This window comes from Henckelia pumila, chromosome 1, assembly GCF_033568475.1.
Source record: "Henckelia pumila isolate YLH828 chromosome 1, ASM3356847v2, whole genome shotgun sequence".
NCBI lineage: Eukaryota > Viridiplantae > Streptophyta > Magnoliopsida > Lamiales > Gesneriaceae > Henckelia > Henckelia pumila.
The window spans coordinates 52415068-52427194 of NC_133120.1; the positions used below are offsets into that span (position 1 = coordinate 52415068).

Consider the following 12127-nt stretch of genomic DNA (forward strand, 5'->3'; position numbering starts at 1 on the left):
CCTAGCATATGGGTAATACATCAATGATAGATCTAATGTTCCTTTTGTCATGTCAACAATATATAATTAATTACGCCTATGGGTAAAAATACGAACCGTTGGATGCATGATTTTGGTATTATCATCTACCTTTAAAATTATAAATAATTCATTAAGTCAGATAACCTAACTATTCTGTCGAAATCTTAGAATTTAGAACAAAATTGCAAGCGCTCCATGTAAGTACAAAACTAACAAATGCTCGTCACCACCAGTGATAAATACAGACATACTATGGGTTGATGACTCGTCATGGTTTGGTTTCGAGTTACAGTACAAAATCATGAAATCTGAGTATTAGAAGCAAATTTGAATCAATCCAAGAAGAAAGAAACACGTGTTTTATAAACAAAAGCTCCTTCATTGGAACACAGGTACATCTCATGAGTTCCCCTCGATCCTACAATGGTTTAAGACATGGCACTCGGTAAGACCCCATGAGATGGGGGGCCATGACCATACCCGAAACTCACCCGTTTTACAATCATGAACGCTGTGAGAAATTGCCTATAAAAATAAATAGGTTGATTGACATCAACTAGTACTAGTGCAAACAGGACTCGAAAATAGCACCTATACACACAGCAACCCTGAAAAATATATTGCAAAGATCAGCTCAAGTGCTTACTGTCCTCAATATTGGGCCATTTTATGACATTTCTCGGAACCGGGCAATGGCCTTTTTCTGAATAACAGCTTTGTAGCTATCTCCTGCCAGCACCTCAAGGTTTGGGTCCACTTTCTTTTGTTGGCTACCTAGACCTGCTCTAGTTTCCATGGCTTGCGCTTGGACAGGCTCTACCATGCCACTGCCATCTTTCCCCAGACCCTGTGAACATGGAAAAGACACCACAAAAACCACGAAATTTCCAACCCCATAAGTCAGATCAGGGCAAGAAAAAACTTAACTTGGATGGCCACTACATAACCAATGATTCTGATGAGTCAAGTTTCCAAATTAAAAGAGGACAATTCCAGCGTAGGACAACATACACCAATGAATGTAACAAATGAAAAGGAGATGGAACAATACACAAAGCAATCGAATTTGCAGTGCAAGGGGATTTGTTGACATAAGTTAGTTGGTGCAATAGAAGTTTTTCAACTTCTTGGAAAATAGATGAAAGTTTAATTAAAAAAATGAAAGTTGTGCAAGATAAGGATGGGAGATGGTACCAAGCCTTCTTGCCATCCCATGTTCCGTAGCATCCGGTTGCCCACATTGCTCTCATCAATTGCCCTGTCCGCTGTGATAATATCGTAGCTCTGACCATCCAAATCTCCAGTAAAACGTCCACCTCCAACACCAGGGGGGAAAGGCATAGAAGCCATGACACCCCTTTTATATGTTGAATCTCGATCTTGAAGCCCATCGATGACAGGAACATAAATTTTCTCACAAGTCAATACACAGTCCGAAGATAAATAAAACTAGCAATCGAACCCAATGGATAAGATCCTTCTCAAATCTTTATTTAAGTGCAATAGTCAAAGCTTGATGCTAAGACCATGATATTCCAACAATTCCCCATCACAAAATTAGATTCTTCAAATTTCTGAGCAATATGCCCCAAGTAACTCTAGATACAACAATGTATCGACAAAATTTATCGATCAAAGAGAGAGAACACGGCATTAAGAGAAACTCAAGACCACTTACTTGAATTTCCAACTCCAGTTGAAATGTCATCCCCAAAAGCTGATGAACCATACAAATTTCTCCGTTCAGCAGCACGATCCCTATAAGTACTTTGTGACTGTTCCTTATTTGAAACAGAAGAAGACGGCATTTCCGAGAACCTTCTTTTACTACCACTAGCAACAGGCTGTGCATAAGAACCCAAGGCAGATGCATCTGTTCTGAATGGAGCCATTGTTGTGGGCGTATCAGTGATCGTTAAAGTTGATCCAGTGCCAAGTGTATTGACTGAAGAATTGGAAGCAACTCCCGCTGAACTTGTATAAAGGGTATCTGATTTGACCACCCCCACGCCTGAGCCCCTGATAACACCCTTTAAAGTGTTAGCTGAACTAGTAATAACAGGCCTTGCCTTTTCTTGAGATTCCAAGTTTGTATATTGAGTCACAGCACTCGTTGTAAATCCAGAAGCAGCCAAAGCATTTTCTTTTGCAGTCAGCACCTCATTTTTTAACTTGTTCTTTGTTGATGATGCAGGAATAGCTTTCTCTTCAGCTGAGATTGACAATTGATTGTCATCAAGAGCCACACGAGGTGCTTGTCCTTCATGACTCCTTTGCTTCCACATGCTTAAAACATTATTCATTTTCTTCTTGTTAGCCAAAATGCTACTTTTGGAGGCTAGTCTGATCTCTTTTAATTTCTCCTTCTCCTTCTTCTCAGCAGCTATTGCTGCTGCTGCTGCTGCCTGAACAGCATCGGGTAATGAAGCAGATTTCTCATTCGCTGTTATGGTAGCTGCTGGGGCAGATATCACAACTTTTCGACTACTGGAACCATCAGATGCCTTGGAAGTTTCAATCTGCTTTTCAGTTGTTTCATCATTCTGATTAGTGCAAGGGACGTATTGCTGGGTTGTGTGGTCAAAAGAATACCAGGCACCACTGTTGCCATCGTAATATAAACCTACGGAGCAGAAGATTAAAAAATCAAATCCCTTGCATCTCATTTAAGAGAAACCACCACCACCAGATCTAGGATTTGTATAGGAAATTATATTACAAGCATTACAATGAGTAAAAATATCACATACATTGTATTTCAGTGGAAACAATATTTTTCTCTAAAAGTTTTTCAACAGGACTTTTATATCAACATAATATAACAGTATATCATCAAATCACAAGAATTGTCGGCCATGCAACAATAAAGATGAATCAGCACAAAACAGATTCTTTGTCTTTGCATGCAGCTTAATAGTTTGCTTGATGGCATATGCGCACTACACCAGGTCAAAAAGTTTGCTTGATTGTCTTCCTATGATATAATTATCTCAAATCATTGAACTCAGTTACTCTGACACCCTCACAAGCCCATTATTTTTTCGATCCACCATTTAATTTCAAAAGAATAAACTTCGATTAAATTGGTTTGAACCATAACCAAGGTGTAACCGGTACAATTAATCAGACTAAGATTCTGGTTCAGCCGTCCATTTTGGAGCAATGGTTCATGAATCCAAGCATCAGATTTAAAACAAATAACAATCATTCTTCTGTTTTTTGGCCGGTAGGAGAAAAACAAATAGCTTTAATTTTTCGAGTCATAAAAAGCACTGAAATGGCAGCAATGGACATGGTACCTTCAAAGTAGGTCCAGGTTGGTGCTTTGTGAATCTAGAGACGTTTTCATGTCTTCAAAAATGGATATATTATTAAAAAAACACAGCGCAAAAACTGTAAAACATACCAGTATTTCCGTCATAGTAGAACCCAGAAGCAGCATCAAAATAATAGCCAGAGGCCTCATCCCACACAAAACCAGATTGCGGAGGGGTAGAATTATTTTGATCTGAGACTCCACCATGCTCTAGACCACCAGATGCTTGTTTATCATCTGGATTATATTCTTTTGGCGCCCAACCAACTGCATCATACTACAAGATATGCAGGAAAAAAATGTCTCAAATGGAGCAGAACTATGGTAGCAAGCACGCACAGAGAGGGCGGGTGGGGGCTGGAGGGAGAACAAATACACTAGACATACAAGGGAGAAAAAAATACAGCACAGATGTACATTGGCGACTGCTAATGCACGTAAAACAAACCTATTCACCAAAGATACAAATCCCTTCCAGGGTATCAACACTTAAAAACTTAACTTAAGAAGCTTTAAAGTGAATGCTAATAGGACATGAGGAGAAACAGCTGATTGATATGGCAGCTATGGCAAGTGATGCAGAGAAGGATAGATAGCAAACCTGCTGGGCAAATGTTGCCGCTTCGATGGCTGCAGCAGCGAGACTGCTAGACTGAGAAGCTCCTGAAGCTGCAGATCCAGGTCCAATTATACTTTTGGCATAGGCAACTCGAAGAATCTGACCATTTTTCTCCAAAGCAGTGCCATTTGTTGCATCAAGTGCTTTAGTAGCATCCTCAACCTTAAGGTAAGTCAGCATACAGACACAAATTATTTATACTAAATACTAGTCCTCATTAAAAGAATAGTCAGAAAGATGAGCTTTCAGAGAGAATGAAGACAAATCGAATTCCAGGGACAAAGAAGAGAGACAACAAAACCAACTATTACAGTGGCAAATTAAAATATTATTTTGGAGAGTAGAGAGAACACCCAAAAAGAAAAAGAAAATACAGTTCACAGATCCAATTTCGTACATATTTATGCCTCGAGTTAACATGGAACAAACAGTATATGATATAATAAAAGTTTTGCAAGCCATTTTTTCAGGATTCATCAGCCAAAAATTTAGTCTCACACCATGTGTTAATTTCAACTTTCAACATCAAGTGGCTTTATATTTGCACAGGTTTCATGAAGTGGTCACCTAATATTCAAGGATAAGCAAAATCCTAATACATGACAGACAAGAAATTATATTGATCCCTTCTTGCTTAACTCCATCCAGCAATTATATTCGTACAGCCCCCCTACAACCCTTCTTGCATAACTCTCTTCGGCAATTAAATTAATACAGCCCCTAGAAAGTAGAAAGCAAAACATTTAGCAATTTTTGAAACCAAGTCCCCATATTTTGATGAGTCATAACATACATTTATTTACCTTCCCCAGCCAACAAAATATTAAAAATCCATTCTCACAAAATTCTATACGCCCGCAGTGTCCATCACTTTACCTCAAACAAAGCACCAGTTTCATTTTATTTCTGGGTTTCAGATTCTTCCTCTCATCAATAGAACCTTTTTTCTGGTCTATTTCCTTTAAGAAGAAGAAGAATATATAGAATGGAGCTCGATACCCGCACTTTCAGCTAGTTTCTTTCAGTATCACAGCATTAATTGTAATATTACAATTCTTATCTCGACTATTTTAACACATAACATAATCATTTTGTAGCAAAAGAAATACTACAACACCAATACGAAAAGCCTGGCTACTACACAAAAATGCATTGGAAGGAGATGTTTGCTGTTACTTCTATTTCTTTTCTTTACTTGCATAAATCATACAAAAGGTTATGCCCTCCCTTATTTATTTCTTACCATCACCAAGTTCGGTATATTCAGTACCATATCACATCAAACTAATAACATCCAAATCCTTTGGCCGACATTTTAGCACCATAACTGTAAGCAATTATTCATTAACAGGCACTAAAATTACAATATACTTACTGAGTAAAAATGCACAAAAGCAAATCCTCTTGAGACGTGCGTAAATTTGTCTCTAACGAGCCGCAAATCCTGCAATTTTGATTGTATTATTATATGTATAAACTAAAAGGAAGATTTCAAAAATAGCACACATAATAGAGGAAAAATATCGCACCTTGATAGGAGCATGTTTAGAAAATTCATAACGCAGCATTTCCTCATCAGCATTTTCGTCCAATCCACGAACAACAAGAACATACGTAGGACCTAAAGTGCATATCGATTTCAGAATTCTTAAATGCAGAAAAGTTATGCTTGTTAATGATGCTGCCGCACCATAAACCAACCTGTCTCTCCTTTCTTGCCAATAGGAGCAGGATTTGAGGATGTCATGTCAGCTGGAGGAGCATCCTCAGTTCTAGGCTCATTACACTGAAAAGTGATGGACAGAGTGTTCAATATTTTGTATTGCTGACACCTAACCTCTTATGCAGAAAGATAAGAAGAGGTTTTTCACTATTTTAGAGAGGGTAAAATTGATACAGCCACATGTGGCACACATCGGTAGTGAAACGGGAGTATCTGAAAGTGGAAAAATATTCTATAGAAATATGAGAAATTAAACCTGAAAACAGAATGTTCGCCGAGCAAAATTGATACAGCCACATATGGTGCACATCCAATCAGATGGCACTGAGACACTTCTATGGTTACCATGACCTGATCTTGGTGCATTATCTACTCCACTAGATCCACTAGCCATCCCAGTTGGCTTACTACTGCAATGAAAGTAAAATTTATTTCGCAGTGGTAGACAAAGAGTTCCATCAGAAATAAATAACAAGCTTAGTTCGGTGCTGACAACAATCTAATAAAAAATAAGAAACTAATCAGTAATCAAATCAATTCAATCTTGCAGTTTAGACTCTTTGGAAGAAAGCAATAATTCAAATATGTAAGTTAGCTCGTAAGATTGAAACATTGCAACAATGAAGAGGATGAAAGCAGATATAGGATACAAAAGCATTGTGCAAAATATTCGGGTATCATCCTAGCTCAAAAATACTGTTATGACACCCTCGTAGAAGAGGCTATGTTATCTATACACGTCTAAAAATCACGAGCACGCATTTTCCCAAAAATTCCCGACAGTTTCCCTTCGACAGTACCATTTCTCTTCCAATCCCCTTTTTTGCTTGTTGGTGAACTAGTAATTCTTGTTCAAACAAATTAGATCATGCGACTTTTGCACGACTACAAACATGGTCAAATAATAGGAAAACTTCTGAACTCTCCATTCATTTTACTGTTCTCAAGATGCCATCAAATTCATTAATTTGTTAACTTTTCAACCAAACAGCTACACTAAATTAATGCCGAAAACAGACAAAAGACTCGAATGAGTTCCTTATACCTGTATTCAAAGAAGATCTTCCTAGCATCTACAAGAAGGCCATCATCCCCAAGCCTATCCATCATCGCCTGAGCTGCATCCTGCTTAAAAGAATAAACTCCATATTGACAGCATTCAACAAATACCAAACATGTTTACAGAACCTTTTGCAATTCCATACCACGGAAGGAAAGTCAATAAAAGCAAATCCACGAGAAATGCCAGAATTTCTCTCTTTAATGACTCGAACATGTCTAAGGGGTCCCCATTCAGCCTGTTTTTTCAAGAAATAAGACATGAATGTGAAAATGTGTAGACCAATGTAAATAATGTAATCACATCACAGATTGAAGTAGTAAAGGAAAGCTGTATATATAATCAATAATTACAAGGATCTGATATAAATCTTCTTCAGTGGTCTTCGGAGAAAGACCCTTCGCAACAACAGTGGCAGAGGGAGCCTATAAATAGAGCACAAAAGCTCAATTTATCAAACAAGAGAAGAAAATAAAGAAAGCAACTTGTGGTATAAATGAAGCATACAACAGGGTAATGGTCGTGATGATGTCTGTCATCGTGATTTCTATGTCGGTCTCTCTCATGCCAGCTGTCATCATAGCCGTCTTCCCTATGACTTCGACCATGACTCCTACCTAGTGGAGACCTTGACCTAGCACGATCATCCCGAGCACGAGAACGAGAACGAGATCGAGATCGAGAATGTTCATGCTTTCCATACGGGCTTCCATCCCTTTCCCAACTCAGACCTCTTTTGTCACGCTCACGATCTCGAGATTCCCGCCTTCTCCAGCTGCCTTCTCTCCTACTGCCTCTGTCATAATCAGAATCATAACTTTGACGTCCGTAATCATAATTTCTTTCGTGGCTATCCTCCCTGCCTTGGTGAGAAGCACGAGACCTATAATCATAGTCATAATCATCATACGCATAGTCATCGCGGTCACGCGCTCCGCATCTAGCAGGCCTATCAAATCCATTATCACAAGCACTGTCAATACTCCAGTAACAGTTATGAGTGTTTCCAATCAAGATATAGATCAATCTAGTCATAGTTATCAGCATCACAAAAAAGAACCCATTGATTGACATGAATCAACATACAGCTTCTCATGTCGTCTGTAATCCTTCTCAATAGGATATTCTTCTTCGTAGCTTCTTCTCCTTGTTTGTGACCACATATTAACTGTTGAATGTGAAGGAGGATAGTCATCCCTCTCCAACATGTCCCGGTGAAGGGATCCCCTTGGGTAGACATTATCCCTTGAGAACCTTTCATCTAAAAACCTCCGATCTTCATACGACCCACCAGCCCTGCCAAAAAAAATATCAAGGAAGTCCGATAGAACAAAGTGAAAGGAATAACGGGAACAAGCAAATGAAACAAGGAAAATTACAATATTGAAGTACTAGAAATCTTAATCTTAACATTATAAACATAAACAGAGGAAAAAAAAGCAGAAAACATAAACGCCCCAGATTTACTTTGCTCTTAACCCATCCAAGAGAAACCTCCAACTCCATTCTTGTTAAGTATGCGCTTCAAGAATATTCGATCTCACAACAAAAACCGACTACACTCTTGGCCATAAGCATCAAAAAGTGCACTCACCGAAAACTTGAATCATGAACTGCACCATAACCCTCCAAGGCCTGTGGATTCAAGAGTATAAGCTATATCAGCAATTAATAATCATGGTAAAGATAGGGACGATTCCACATCCTCACTGTTCCATGGCTTCTCTCATATATTCAATAAGGATGAGATGCCGCAAAAATATGGAGAATCACATGAGCCTAATTTCTCAAATATCATGTGATTAAAAGGAAACCACAATTACGCTGTTATGCTCCCATCCTTGTTGCAGACCATAGCGGCCAGGATCCATTGATTCCGGCGATAGTCAACGTTCCTACAAAGATCTTGGTAATCGTTGAGAAGTTGCAGAAGCAAGATGAATCAAATCTTTCCTGTAATCGATGAACAAATAGCAGTTATGCAATCATCAACCTAAAACTTTTGATCAACTGGCTTCCCTCTAGCATCCTCAAAAATACACTTCCAAATCATCCATCTTAGAGAATTCTCTCAAGTACTGAAGTACATAAGCTAATGTGTCAAAGGGGCAAAATCAACAATAATCAGGAACATCATCTGCCCATAGAGTCGTTTAATGATCTCCGCCGGTCGAGGTCTTGAGGACAGATACTACATTCAATTGATGAGCGGCATAAATGTTCACTTGGCTTTAGTAAAATTACAAGAAAAATTTTCTGTTACAAGAAGTATAGAAAAGGTAACAGCACTAACAACTCATCAAAAAAAGTTAGAATTGATCCATTAAGGTTTAGTGTAGTTACACATTCAAATCTCAAGAAAAGCAGCACGGCACAGATAGCAGTTACATAGACAATGTAAAGTATAAGCAAGTATACAAGTATCTAAATCAGATTTAGTTGGCATTTCAATTGAGGCGCAGATAGAATTTAAGGAAGTTGAATGAATTTTCTCTCAAACTGCACAACAGACGAAAAACGCCATCTAAAAAACACACTGCAAGCATGCAAAATAAAAATACAGCTTACACATTGATAGCAAAATGATACGTGGTATTGTCAGGGGGAAAAAAAGAATAGCATAACAGTCATTGACGGTAGGCCTCAATGTATCTTGTATATTGTCCAACTTACACTACAAACATTAAATTTATCCACACAAGTAACAAACCAATAAAATCAAAGCAACGAAAAAGAATGCAACCACCACCATTTGTACCACATTACAGAAACCATGCACATTAATCTTTTGCCCGACACAAATCTATGCTCATACTTTGTTCATTATTCAGACCCACTTTTCACTCACTTAAATATACCATGGCGGCACCGCCTAAGTGCCAAGAAGTTTCATCTGCCCCTCGACAGATTTCAAGGTGTGTAGGACCATCATAATTAAAACCGGTAGCTAAACTTCTTGAATCCAATACGGGTCTGCGTGAAACAAAGCTAATATAACTTTCTTTTCATTTTCCAACAAAGAGACGAAAAAAAATTAATCAAGAAACAAACTTTGATTGGGAGGTATTGGTATTGATTTCTAAACCCAGCAATTCAAAATCCATAAAAATAAAACTCTTCATATAAAATTGCAACTTCAAAGAGAAACAACCACTTTCGGGGGATAAACCCATCACGAATATGTGCGCTTAGTTGTTGAAACATACGATAGAAAACAAAACATGATATCACCATTAATGAAAACAATTAAAGATAGACGCCGGAGATTTACCACCGACGAAGCAAGCTCGCCGTCCCGCCGTTGAACTGGGCAGTCGATCAATGGGGTTAGGGTTTCTAGGTCCTTTAGAGCAGACTAGGGATGAATTCGTGGGCTTTGGGTGCTGATAGGTATTGTACAAGTCTAATAAGATTGGGCTTATACATATACATGCATTCATATATATATATATATATATATATATATATAAAAATTTTGAGCTGTCGAATCAATGATGTCCAACTCGTCCGCAACCACTAAAATCCAATAACCAATGATGTTCAACTCGTCTCCGACCACTAAAATCCGATACCGTATTTTAGTTATGCGAAAAATTAAAAAAAACAACTAAAACCCGGTACGTCGGGGACGAGGTGGGCAGGAATTGTTGGGCAGCTTAAAACTTCTCATATATATAAATTTTCAGTTGTCCAACCAATGATGTCCAACTCGTCCCCGATTGTTTTTTTTTATTTTTCGCATTACTAAAACACGGTGATTGTTTTTTTTTTAATTTTTCGCATCACTAAAACACGGTGCTCGGAGACGAGTTGGACATCATTGGTTGGGCAGCTGAAAATTTATATATATATATATATATATATATATATATATATATATATATATCAGGGACGAGGTGAGCAGAAATTGTTGGGTAGCTTAAAACTTCTCATATATAGAAATTTTCAGGTTTTCCAACCAATGATGTCCAACTCGTCTCCGACCACTAAAATTCGGTACCGTGTTTTAGTGATTCGAAAAATAAAAAAAACAACTAAAATCCGGTACAGAGTTTTAGTGATCGAGAATGAGGTAGGCAGGAATTTTTGGGCAGCTTAAAACTTCTCTATATATATGTATGTATATATATATATATATTTATATTCTTCTATTCTATCCTTTTGTACTATCTATTCTATTCAAAATTTTTTTATTAAAGTTGAGGGGTTGGTATGTTGGTATTAGGGGTGTTCAAACTTAAGATAAAACCAAAAATACCGTAAATTCAAATCGGAAAAACCAAACACAGAACTGAATCGAAAACCGAAATTTGAAATTCAGATATAAATGTTAAAACCAAAATTTATTTGGTTCAGTTTCGGATTATATATCTCAAAATCGAACCGAACGAAAAAACCGAAATTTTAGTAAATCAATAATTTTATTTATATAATTGTTTATATTATGGGCAACTTGTGATAAAATCCCTTGAGCATATTTACAATTAAGAATCGGTTTTTGTGTCATACAATTTTTGCTGCAACTCCCTTTAACAAATATGTTTTTTTGTTGCAACCCCCAATTGGCTTAAAAATACAATTATGTTCTCCTTTAACTTTGAACACACACAAAATATAATCCTTTTATATATTATTCACATTGCTATCCTTTTTTATTTAAATTTAAGTTATTAATTTTAAAATAGGTTATCAGAGTAAAAAAAATTGTAACTATTTTTGTAATATAAATTTTATATATTTATAAATAAGAAACTTTTTTTATAAAAAATATAAATATAATTTTAAATTCCTAAAAATAACAATGATGAGGTAATTAAAGAAAACGAGCCATTTAGAACAAATATAATCAAAATACAATAATATAATCAAGTAATAAAATGATTGAAAAACATCCATTTAATATTTTATATTAAAGTCTATGGCATTTTGCATGGAAAATATTACTTTTTTAAAAATATTTTAAGATATTATGTGAAATTTGTTCAACTATTTTAGAGGGTGTTTGGCTAATCTTATTAAAAAGAGCTTATAAGCTCTTAGAGCTTAAAAGCTGTTTTACGAGCTTATAAGCTGTTAGAACTTATTTTAAAAATAAGTTGTTAAAGTATTTGGGTAAACTTATTTTAAACAACTTAAAGGTATTGATATGTTTGGTATTACAAGATCTTTTTATTGTCAAAATTACCAAAAAGGGTATAATTCTATGAAAATAATGTTTCGAGTTATAAATATACGAAAATAGTTTTAGAATAAACCTATATTAAAAAATAAATTTTTTTTAATATTTTACTTTTAGAAAAAATTATGTGATTTGTAATTTTTTTTTAAAATAATATTTAATATTTAATGAGTTGAAGATAAGATGGAGATTTATTAAAATAATCAAGG

The 12127-nt window shown here is 36.4% G+C and overlaps 1 protein-coding gene across 9 annotated transcripts; it reads right to left on the reverse strand.

Moving 5' to 3' along the window:
• Nucleotides 1-350: 350 nt before the first annotated feature.
• Nucleotides 351-10147, reverse strand: LOC140876315 (SUPPRESSOR OF ABI3-5). Of its 9 annotated transcripts, none has more exons than XM_073280249.1 (18): nt 10011-10147; nt 9588-9712; nt 8563-8692; nt 8334-8374; nt 7826-8035; nt 7247-7688; nt 7093-7164; nt 6885-6977; nt 6725-6804; nt 5936-6089; nt 5658-5742; nt 5486-5577; nt 5332-5400; nt 3939-4118; nt 3428-3614; nt 1700-2644; nt 1216-1400; nt 352-868 (listed from the first exon to the last, which is right to left on the reverse strand). In XM_073280249.1, exons 3-18 carry the CDS (start codon nt 8608-8610, stop codon nt 689-691), a joined length of 3063 nt encoding a protein of 1020 aa, XP_073136350.1. In that variant the 5' UTR covers nt 8611-8692; nt 9588-9712; nt 10011-10147; the 3' UTR covers nt 352-688. The 9 variants fall into 9 exon arrangements, with proteins under 9 accessions (XP_073136352.1, XP_073136353.1, XP_073136350.1 ...); XM_073280248.1 differs by having other exon boundaries at nt 8563-8930; XM_073280245.1 differs by having other exon boundaries at nt 8563-8968.
• Nucleotides 10148-12127: the final 1980 nt, after the last annotated feature.

Bases quoted from the DNA above. Each gene is read 5' to 3' on its own strand.
- LOC140876315 (XM_073280251.1), bottom strand. From the start codon at position 8,610: ATGGATCCTGGCCGCTATGGTCTGCAACAAGGATGGGAGCATAACAGC. The intron at 8,375-8,562 runs GTAATTGTGGTT...TTGAATCCACAG, and splicing joins AAGGATGGGAGCATAACAGC to GCCTTGGAGGGTTATGGTGC. The intron at 6,090-6,724 runs GTATAAGGAACT...CTTTCATTGCAG, and splicing joins AAGATCTTCTTTGAATACAG to TAGTAAGCCAACTGGGATGG.